General features: G+C 35.2%; 1 protein-coding gene across 1 annotated transcript in view; it reads left to right on the top strand.

The window, feature by feature from the left end:
* The window catches only part of LOC149566002 (Sugar isomerase (SIS) family protein), a 93,556-nt gene that overhangs the window by 49,735 nt on the left and 31,487 nt on the right, over window positions 1–12,334 (top strand). Inside the window, exons 12-13 of the mRNA XM_089819456.1 lie at window positions 6,554–6,626; window positions 6,753–6,813. Of these exons, the coding sequence (XP_089675582.1) occupies window positions 6,554–6,626; window positions 6,753–6,813 (134 nt within the window). The remainder of the gene's footprint in view (window positions 1–6,553; window positions 6,627–6,752; window positions 6,814–12,334) is intronic.

Below are 12,334 nucleotides of genomic sequence, written 5' to 3'. Positions count from 1 at the left end.
AATTATACAATGTGCTTCCACAACTGTCTTAATAAAACTGTCTACTTGGAGACTTCTTTCTGTAAGATTCTATTTCACAACGATTCCTTCTGTCCAAAATATCTTTCTCGTATCAGCGTATCAAACTGAGATTTATTGGGCATGGAATACGTGCAAGTAGTGCAAGATCTATTTGTCTTCATCTAGTTCATCCAACAAGATATGCTTCAGATTGTATTGCATGCATATCGGATTGACCAGCCACAACACAGACCAAAATTTGGGTCTCCCATAATTACAATAATGCTCACAACATTGCCTCGCTTGGCTCCTCCATGCTGCACACACAAATTCGCCGTCCCTAATGTCATTATATAATGTAAATAAAATTACATAGACCAATGCAAATTAGAGAGGGGACAATAGGTGTGTGATTGTCAACGTGTATGGGGAAACTATTGGCATTTGAGGGCATGGAAAATGTATTCAATGATGCCATGTGGTCTTGCTACAAAATTTCTCAGAGTGGATTCTAAATTGAGTTCATCACACTAAATCTGTTGGAGTGGGAGCACTGACTGAGAACAAATTATCTCCCATTTGATTCTGCTTATCTCCCATCTGATTCTGACTCACTTCCTTTATCTTCTTCATTTGGGCATTAATTCTTTTACCATGTTCTCTTCTTTCCAACTCTAAGACTTCTTTGTCACCTTTTTGCTAATTATATCTTTGACTATTGTGGTTTTGATAAGTCTTCTACTTATGAAGCTTTGTCATTTTCTCCCAACCGAGCAACTGAAGGCTTCTAGAGATAGCCAGAGATTGATTCTGCAATTGAAATTCAATTTGAGATACTCCTTTTTGGCATGCACATCACAATTTGAAGGCGTACAACATTACAGTATCCCATGTCTCTCAAGTATCGAGGAAATGGTCAGCATATTCCTCTCCATTGCAGCCTTTAAAAGCGCAATATTTTTAATTGCTATCACAATCTCGATTTATAAAGGAGAGATCACCACAAGGACAAGAGCACCATGTGTGCGGATTAAGGCACATGACGGCATTGGCATTCTTATCAGTTTGGTCCTTTATGTCCAGCGCTTCTACATTCAAGGGTTCTTTTTCTATTCACCCACACTCCATTTTATTCACCAATAACCCATTCCCTCAATCATGGTTGTTCGAGTGCTTCATATTTCAATTGCATTTGTCTTCATCGAGACTACACTCCATTGACAGATTGAATGCCAGTGTTTGACAGAGACCATTTTTTATCTTGATACCTTGATCCAGGCTCCGTGTTGCTATAGTGCATATTTGTTGGTTTGAATGGTATCGTTGATGCAAAATGAAATCGTGATGAAACCCCAAAAGCAATGCCCATACAGAATTATTATTTGTTAGTGAAGATTTCTCACTGGATTGCCAATCAAGTGACAAGTTCCCCCTAACAGAAGTTTGAATACATGGCAAAGTCCCTGCTCCGGAGTGGTAAGGATCAAATAATTGTAAAGATTGCATGGATCAAGTATCAGCTATTGTCAAAAGATTTCAATATGAAAGGGGTCTCATCAAAATAGCTACTCGGAGAGCTTCATGGTCTTTCATCGAATACAAAACATCTTTAGCATGATTATCCATATTTGATGCCTCTGCATACTGATGCCAGCAAGGCGCATGGATACCCTAATATGTCATGAAGCATTTTATTTTTCTTTGTACTTTTCACTTTATTACTTTAGGGATCCAATTTTTTTTTTAAAACCATGGAGCTGTTGGAGATGTCCATCATTGAGTGCGCTCAAAATATATTCATTTTAATTGTAGCTTGACCATGTGGCAATGTCACTGTAAAATATTACCATTGGAATTATAGTGCGGGCTGCTACATCATTAATCCTCAGTAGAAAATAGTCTTCTATCTCCATCTTAAAAAAATAAAGTGCATCGGCCACCTTTCAAATGACATTACAATAGAAATATTCATGAGGGGTCCACATTATTTCGCTGACCACGAAAAGATAAATGCAGCTTTATTATATAAGCTTCTCATCATAAATTCTTTTCAAGACCCCAATTTCTGAAGATAATGCCAAGAGAAACTCTAAAACCCCCTCATGCACACTCATATTGAAATTGAGCTTGAATCTGGAGCTCGAACTATGCATCTGAATCTTGGAACTCTGAACTGAGCTTTGAAATTGCATGTTGAGATGTAAAATTGAGCCTTGAATTTGAACTTGGACAATACAACTAGGCGAGTTCCGATTTTTGCCAAACAATTCCGAAGGGCTTAATTTTCTGAAAAATTTCAGAATATGGATTGACTCAAGGGAAGGGAAAGATTAAAAGATGATGCAACTTGAAATGGAGGGAAACAACAGACAAAATACAACCGAAACAAAACAAGCCAAAAGTGAAAAAAGGAGACACGGTTATTTACAATGGAGAGGACAAAACCTAAGACAAAACTAAATATGACCATTTATAGGCCTGAAAAATATGAGCCTCTTCGAACCAACTCTTGATAGAATGGACGAATGTTTTACACACAAGTGAGCAACATGGCCAATGTGATCTTTAACTCATGTATGGAAAATGAATGTAGAGGAGGGAAAATAAATAGAGATTCAAGATTTTCTTCCACATTTTTCAAATCAATGTTATCTTTTAAAAAGATAGATGGAATGTCAACTTCTTTTTCCATACCTTGAGTCCTTTGATTTTTGGATTGCTCATGTGATTTTTCCATTGTAATTTGCTGCATTCATTCTTCCAAAGGAAGAGAGGGGAAAAAGATCTACAAGGGGCTGAAAAATGCATGAATCCTTTTGTACTTCTTAGCTATCATTTGGTGCTTTAGGCTGTAGTAATGCTTCATTAGTCTTCAAGAGATCAAACAAGAATAATTCATAATCAACTTCATGCTCATAGTAAGAGCCATCCAAGCATGCTGATAGATATTGCACCATACTTTTAGAAGAGTATTCATTTCATCATCAATCTTTTCTTGTGTATGTTGATCCTTCATACCTTCCTGAACAACATCATTTGGTGAAATAGCATTAGAAGTCCCAAATATAAAAGAATCAAACTCTGAGGTTTGAAAATCTCCTAATATGTTTTCATTTGATCTTTCACCCTCCAGGCTTTGTTCAATGGGAGGTATATCAAGGCCAATCATTGAGTCAGTTGACTGTGAGGCGTATTCATTATCATAATCAACATGTAGATGGTAGGCTCCAGCTACACTACAGGGAGCGCTTTCAATCACAAGAGGGATTAAGAAACTTCATCATTGAAAACTGTTAGGCTTTGATAAAAAGAGGTAGGGGGTGCTGATTTTACTTCTTTGAGGATGAGCCTTTTCTGTTTAGGCTTTACCTTTGGATAATTCTGTTGTTCACAGAGATAAATTCCTGCTTGTGCAATTTCTTTACACTTAATTCCACTTAGAATCATGTCATCATCTAAACTAATGGCCTCCCTTCGTGCATCTTGCAATGTTTGCACTTTCTGATGCTTTAATAAAAACTTGATTTCAGTTTGTAAAGCAGCAATGAAAACACATAATTGATTACTTTCATTTGGTTGGCTATTTTGAGGAATTTTACCATCACACCTATTGAACCTACCTATGAAATCCCTCATAGTTTCAATCTCTTTCTTTTGAATTTGAAAGAAATTTAATAATAACTTAGCAACATCAACTGCAGGCCTAAATCTCAAGAGAAATTTTACCTTAAGGTCACTCCAGCAAGTGATACAACCATTATGCAAATTCTAAAACCAATCAGTAGTGCTCCCAATGAGATTCGTTGCAAATAGTCTAACAAATATGTTCTCTTCCTGCACACCAAGAATACCACAGGCGAATGTAGTTGCTTTAATGTGATCATGAGGGTCTTGATTTGTGTTGTCGGAAAACTCCGAGAGATATTCTATTAAACTTTTAGGTAAGGCTGAGTATTGAGATAAAGAAAATGGCCCAATCTGAGCCCCCCACGGCTGGGCTGCAACCAAAGCTATAGCACCAGACTTACTTTTCACTAAAATAAATTAGAGTCACCAACCTTCGTCTTCGGGGAGGTAACCTTCAGATATCCAAGGAAAGGAAAGCACTGGATTCACTTTCTTTCCCCAGTAGAGTCGCCAAAAAATTGTTAGTAAACAGATTTGTCTTCTATGAAAATCTTTCACAAATAACTCTAAAATGCCCAAATTGAATGACAATTTTGAAACCAACAGTTTGAGTCACTTGCAATTGTTTTGTCAAGCGCGTTTGAATTTTGAGATGAAGGTACAACTCCCTTCTTTTGATTTATAATAAATAATTTTCAGATTAGCCTTTAACTAGAAGGCACAAGGAATACTAACATCCATTCATCAACATGATATGAATGCGAAGCTTGATTTAAATAACTTTAAAAGGAAATCAAATATATAGCACATAGGCTATCTAATCAATCTTCTCGTCTGCAGAGAAATGAAATGGAGATCTAATATTCATTTTGATATTTGGATGAATAAAACCTCAAGATTTCATCACACATCAAAAACCTTAATAAATGAGAGCAAGATGTTATTTCAAATGTGACCAGAGCGACCATAGGATCACTTCCAACCAGAGAAAAATAAATTCAAACCATAGGATTTCAAGGTAAATTTCTCTTTATTTCAAATAAACAAGCAAACAACCATATGATTATTTGCCCTTACATCATAAACAAGTTGCAAAATAATTACCATCTCTTTCCTTCCCTTCTCTATTACAGATTTTTAAAACTGAAAATGCTTTCCCTTTCTTGAAAAATGCACAAGCATCTCCAAAGCCGGAGAAGAACCCCATTACAATAGTTTTTCCCATTAAATAATTTTCCAAAAAAGTTCAACTACCACAACTTCTTACCGAACTAATTTACATTTTATCTCTTTACTTATGTTCCTCCCCTTATGCCTTAATTTTTCATTATTAAGTGCAATAATTATTTGGCACTCTACAATAATGTTAATTCTGTAAAGAATTAACCTTGTCCTTTGTACTTCTCTTACTTTCACCCTCATATCATAAAAATAATTAATTCTTTTTTAAAATTAACTATGTGAGAAATTAATGTTGGTTTAAATTAATTTGATATTTAATTATTTTGCATTTGAATGTAATAATATTTAATTCTTTAAAGAATTAAATATTATACAATGCAAAATAATTTTTAAATAATTTTTTAAAAAAAAAGCTTACCTTATTTTAACTTCTCACATAGTTGAATGAAGAGGGGAAATAATTAGGGTTTCAAAGCCCTAGGTAACACTTGGCATCCTTTTTAAAATCACTCGGCACGAACTAAAGTTTACTCATGCTCGGCATCAACTAAACTTTACTCGGCATCCACTGTTTTGCTTGGCATACACTAAAATAGACTCTTACTTGGCTCAAATTGATTTTCTGCTCGGCTTGCACTAACTTTGTTTGGCACTTACTATTCATTCGGTCAAGCTTGGTAGACAAACTTTGTTTAACTTGTTCTTTTGAACTTGCTTAGTGTAACCAACCTTTGCAACCTTAAGAAGATTATCAATGCACTATGATATCACTGTCTTAGCTGATTCTTGTACTCCATTTTATATCATAACTTGACCTTTCCTCTAGGTACTTTTGTTACATCTTTTTGATCAAATCCTCTTCATCAATTGAACAAGTGATAGTACTTAAATCATATAAGCAATTGTCTTACTAGCAAAATAGCAGGTTTGACATTAGTGACAAAACAATGATTGAAACATATTTATCATACTTGTATCAATTTGTCTTCAACAATCTCCTTCTTAACAATAAGTACATTGAATATTCAAAACAAGATTAGTAAGAAAGTTTGCTGTATAACATTAACTTTGAAGATTAATTACACAAATTGAAATGTCACACAATCATTGTATCAAAGTTTCAAGCCGATAAGTGATTACATATTGAAATAAGCTTGATAAACTAGAAGCTGATATGCAAACAAAACAAAATCAGAAATTATAATCACGGTCCTTTGCTATCATGCTTTCCACTATTAGCGAGTTCCCAGTACTTGGGCACTTGTACCCGGGGTATGGCTATGAGTATCCATGCAACACACACACACACACATACATATACATATATGTACAATCACAACCACAGTCACCAGGAGAGAGGAACAGGCATGCATATTTTGAGACACCAAGTACCGGGGGGTTCTATATATTAATCAGTGGATTATCAGTTCCACTGGCGTATGTTTATCTGTTATTTTATGTTGTAATGTCAAATAGAAAGGATATATTGACCTTTATGTTCTTTTTTACATCCAGATGTATGTGGAAGTTTTGTTTGTAGGTGTCACATGGGATTCAGCATTAAATTAATGCACTTGACCCCTGTTAATTTATTACTTTGAAGATATGTTTTCCTTATAAAAATTTGTTGATATTTGCATCTGAAACTGAAAGTAGTGTATGCTAATAAAAAATGCATTGTACTGCATCTGTGTAATTGGCTTAATGGGAATTTGAATGGAACATTCTATTTCTCTGGATGCAGCTCGTAAAAGAATTTGGAATAGATCCTCAGAATGCTTTTGCATTTTGGGATTGGGTTGGTGGTCGGTACAGTGGTATGTGGTTGATATTTGGTACTGTTGACTCTAATTTGTTTTCTCCCTGAAACATACTTCGAGGTATTAATTCCCACTTGCAGCCTTTGCCGTGTTCTTTTAACTAAGTACCTGTGCTTGCGACAGTGTGCAGTGCTGTTGGTGTTTTTCCATTATCACTTCAGTATGGCTTCCCAATTGTAAGCAAGTATGTATTCTTTTTCTGAAAGGACATTTATTGCTTCAAATAGTTCATAGCTTACTTTATAGTGTGAGAATCATGGCATGTTCACAAATTGTAGCTATTGAAAAAGTAAATATATCACTTAAATCAGTTTAGAACAGAACATGAAACGAGTATGAAGAAAACACCATCACTATCATTGAAATTTACAGATACTTAGATATTAGGAACAGCTTGAAGAGAGAAAGATGGTGCACAATAACATGAAGATAGTGCCTGAGTAGAGCTTTGGTCCAAATTGTTACTCAATTGACTCCTTGTGCGTTTTTTGTTTTTATCAGAATAGTATCCTACGTAGGAAACTGAATGGTTGATTTTGACCAAAACTCTCTGAACTCACATATCTAAATGCTTGCATCAGACATTGCATTTCAGTCTGAGGGCATAGACCTGACAAAACCTTATTGATTGATCCCACCAGTAAAAAACATTTTCTTCTAAATACACACTTGTCATCTGAAGTAAATTAGCAAGGCTTGTTTCAATAGTTTATTACTTCATCCTGTGCCCATGGGGGTAAGAGCTTGATGTGTTTTTTAATCAAAAGTGGAAATTTTTTAATCAAAAGTGGAAAATGCTGTAATGTCCTAAAACTTTATAATATTTTATTTTTTCCTGAATTGTGGAACAAACAAAATCTGCAACAGGAAACTGGAAATGGAAACAAATGGCTGGAAACCAAATGTAAATCCCTCAAATGCTGATATATGACTTTTTATGGCAAATCTGGAATAGATCTCATCAATAATAATTAATGGGACCAACCGAGATCGCCAAGAATGCTCAGAGCTGAATTGAAAAAATTATGACAGCATATTTTTACATTAAACATCAATTTTGGTAACTCTCAGAAAGCTAGTTTTATTTATTTTGCAGCTTGTGGAAATCAACTTTATATGGAAAATTTGAATCAAATCTCATTAAGTATGATTGTTATTATAAATTCTAGATTGCCAAAAACACTCGGATCTGAATTAGAAAAGTTATGACAGTATTTTATCACATCAAACATCAATTTTGGCAACCCTCAGAAAGCTATTTTATTTATTTGGCAACTCTTACAAATTGTTATAAAGCTGGAAAGTGGACACAATATTACCAGAATTTCAATTAAGAAATCTACTCATAAAGACATTTATGCACATCTGATCAGTAATGGATGAGATTTAGACTTGTATGACTGCTGCAATACATGGCAGCTGGGTGATGTAGGGCTGTATGACCACATGGCTTGAAACAACTGGATAATGGCAGGAAAAGTAGCCAAATTGATTTGATCTCCCCTTTCAAGTTTTTCTTCATTATACCAATGAAGGAAATGATTAATGATGCTGGGAAATTGACAAATCGACAGTTGGAAAAAAATGGAAACATACAATAAATATTGCTTAATGACCCCAAATTGCTTAAATCTGGTAAGGCACTCGTTTATGATAACAATGCACAGAAAATAGAGGTGAAAGATGTTGGCAATGAAGTCAATAACTGCTATCTATCTCCTTCTATCTGGTGTACCCCTAAAGCAGGGAAAATACTAGGCGATAAACAATAAAGTAGGCATGTAACTTTTGAAATTCAGCAATGGATGATAATGGCAGCTCTCCTTCTATATGGTTAACGAGGTCTAGCATGAAAAGATGTTGAGCAACAATCCATAACTATGAAAATGCTTTGACAATACCCTTCAAGAGTCCAAATGATGAACACCAAATTTTTCTTGCAAACCAAATTGTCCAATCTGGAAACTGAATAGGAACTCTCCAAAAATCAGCTTTTATGCAACCTTATGCCTCATGCCTGCTCACAACCCAACTTAACTATTGTTCTATCTACATACAAAGGATAGAGAACCAACAACCAATAATGGGAGTAGTGTTGTGAGGTTTTCACACCATTTCCCCTTTGCAAATGGGGATCCCCTCTTTTTTCTTTGGCAATAGGAGTAGTAGTCTTAGATTCTTTTAGATGGTCTTAGTTGGCAGCAATTTTCAAGTCCAAAAGTCGAAGAGATGAGTTTGGGCAACCTTGGCCTGTTGGGTAGTCAAGTCTGTGAAGTGATATGGGTGAGAATTGGTCTAAGGTCGTCAAGGATATGGAGTTGAAACCAAGTGATTTGTGATGAAATGAATTGGAATCATTAGAAAATCCTTTTTTCCAGTTTTAGTTTCACCTTAGAAAGCTAGGAAAGGTTGTGGGAGGTAACAATGTTGAAGGTGTGTTGAATAGTGAAATTTGACTTAGTCTTGAATTTTTTAGAAACTCGTCAAGGATATGGAGCTGAAACCGAGTGATTTGTGATGCAATGAGTTGGAATCATTAGAAAATCCATTTTCCAGTTTTAGTTTCACCTTAGAAAGTTGGGAAAGGTTGTGGGAGGTAACAATGTTGAAGGCGGTTGAATCCTGAAATTTGGCCAAGTCTGGAATTTTTTAGAAACTCCCAAAACCTAGAATCCTTATTCAAACTCCTTTGATATGTTAAACATCCTAAACATATTTTAAATATAACTTAAACATCCTAGTAGTATTTATATATAAATAAAACTTCAAGCTTTGAATTAAATGTAATGTTTTATATAAATCCTCTGCCCCCTGTGTTGAACAATTGACTTGCAAATGAAAAATCCTGGCACTAGGTCAGAATCCAATTATGTCCTAGGATTCATAATCCTTCACACCTTCTAAAATTCCACCCCTTGTAAAAATGAGTTTCAAGTGTATATTGTTGAAAAAACGAAGGAAAATGCAAAATGATGTTTTGTTGAAAGGTGTGAGATTCCTCAAGATAAGATCAAACAAAGACAAGGTTATAGAATTTTAAAGGCAAAAGAGTTATGAAAAGATGATGTTAGAAACAAGAAAGTTCCTTGGGAGATGGCAGATTCCGCCACCCTACAAGGTTTCATATTCCTTGCTCACCCCCCAATTCTGCCTTTGATCTATAATTCATTGAAACACACTAGACTCACAAGCTAAACATGAAAGGTGGAGAAAGGAGTGAGGAATGACGTGTAATAAGAGGGGATTCATATAGACATGAATTTGAATGAAGAAAAATCCTTGAGGGATGGTGGATTCCACCACCCTCCAAGGATTCTAAATAGTTTCTTACCCTTGGATTTTACATGCACCCAAACAAATACACCTCCCTTGGTCCCCCTCAACTTCTATAGTGTGAAACAAATTGAAAAATGAAGTGGAAAGGAATTGAAAATAATTTGGCAAGTTTTATTGAAAGCGAATGCAATATTCCTTGAAAGATGGTGTTTTCTGTGATCCCCCAAAGATTTGTAATCCTCAAGACGACTCCAATTCCACCTTGGGAATGATGCTAATGCAAACCAAGCCTTCCAATTTGCACAAAGTGAAGAACAAGAACATGGAAATGATAACTAAAATGAAAATCAAGTATTGGCTGAATTCTATGAAGAAAGACAGGGAGCTTGAAACGATGAAAAAGTGGAAATTCCTTGAAGGATGGTGCATTACATCACCCTCCATGGATTCAAAATCCTAAAAAATCCTCTAATTGCCACCTTTGAATAGTGGTGCTCAAAACTTGTCTTGGATATCCAAGTTCAGAAAGAGAAGAAAACGAAGGTCAAAATAGCATATTGACATGAGGATAGGGGATGTATTTCAAGAAATAAAGAAAATTCCTTGAAGGATGGCAGATTCCACCATCCTCCAAGATTAATAATCATCCTTCGTGGCTAAATTTTGCCCAGAATTAAAGAGGACAGGAGGGGGAGAGGATAGGTACGATTTGGTCAATGATTAATGATTAGAAACTTACAATTGCCATCCTCTTACAAGTTGGCCTGAATAAGGAAGAGAATTGAGATTAAATAATTTTTTTTAATTGCTCAAAAGAAGCAAGTCAGCCTCCATAGGGACACATTCCTTCAAAACATCCAATTGCCTATATAAGGAAGACAAGAGGGAGTCATTTTCAATCAGACCACAAGCAAATACACCTATTCTTTAGCAGCGACTTCCTTCTAATTAGCAGCGAAATATCTCTTCCAAGGCAGCAAACTATCATGAAGAAAGAGTGTATTACCTTGAGTGGAGTAAATCTTTTTGATTAGCACTGAATTATCTGAAGGAGCATCAAACTATTATCTTGGAGGACTAGATTACCTTGAGGAAGAAGGAAATTATCTTGTGAGAGCAACAATTTCATCTCTAGTGATTCAAGAGGCATTGACTTTGGACATGTAAGGAAGATCGTCTCCCGACTCAGATAAAGGTGGTAAGGAAAATGAAATCTGGGCATGCTATTTATTGAAAAACTTATTTATTTTTCAGATAAGTGAATTTATATCAAGTAGCAAGATTAAGACCATTTTATCAATAAAATAAAAAACTTGGGATTTGCGAGAAGAAAGAAAAATTGATCTTGAACTTGAGAAAATCCATCTTGCCTCTTATGTTGATGCAATTTTATGTTGTGAAAGCTTTCAACTTTCGTTCATTTTATCATTTCATAAGCTTAATGCAATCTCTCTTTTTGTTTTTTGCAAGGTAACTTTGGAGCGAGGAGAGGCAAGGAGATGATGGCAAAGTAAAGCTTGAGGACTTAAAATTAAAAGGAAGTTCAAAATCAGATTATCAAATTACAAATTCAAGGCAAGATCAAGATGAATGGAGTTGAGGAAAAACAAAATACAAGGAGAGGGTGAAAATCAAAATTTACATGTGGAAGAAATTATCACCAACTTGAATTTCTTTTGGAAATCCAAGTTCACTAAAAAGGATCCGAGTGCATGAAGATTTCATCACTTCAAGAAGTTCAAGTTTCAAGTTTGCAAGTACATTAAGTTTAAATCATGGCAGCAAAACAACTTTTAAAAACAAAGATGGAGAAAATTTGAGAAGATGGAGCAATTTGGGAATATGCCATCATAATTGAAGGCTTGATAATGTTGAGTATCAAGAGAGATTTTTTCATCACCAAGGATTAATCAAGTCTATGAGATAAGGATGCTGAGATGGCACACACTTGTCTTCTACCAATCCAAAAATTCTAGTTAACAAGTGTTCAAGCACATCTAGTCATATTATGCCATGTTTACAATTTTCTCTTTGGCTATCAAAAGCATTATGTTTTTCTTATTGGCCCAAGAGTGGTGTCCTCTTGTAATTGGATGATAGGGCGGTAACCCTAATTAGGATTTGTGATGGGAAAATCTTGGACCTTGATCTTGGCTTTTCATTGTAAATGAACAACTATAGAAGGCCAAGGCGTTCTTATTTGTAAGGGTTATATTTTAGGTCAATTAAAGAGGAGAGTAAGAGGAGTAAAATAGGAGGAGACTTCTTGAAGTTGTTTCCATAACTCTACCAAAGTAACTGCAGATTCATTGTGATCTTCACGGTGGATTAAGTTGGAGTATTGCATGGTTTCTTCAATTGCCTATTGAGGATTTTATTTTATTTTCTGTAGAAGTAGAAGTAGATGAATGGAAAGTATTGTTGAATGG

The sequence above is a fragment of the Cupressus sempervirens genome, chromosome 3 (assembly GCF_028749045.1).
Source record: "Cupressus sempervirens isolate cs-2001-9-10 chromosome 3, ASM2874904v1, whole genome shotgun sequence".
Lineage (NCBI taxonomy): Eukaryota > Viridiplantae > Streptophyta > Pinopsida > Cupressales > Cupressaceae > Cupressus > Cupressus sempervirens.
This window is presented reverse-complemented; position numbering and strand designations above follow the sequence as displayed.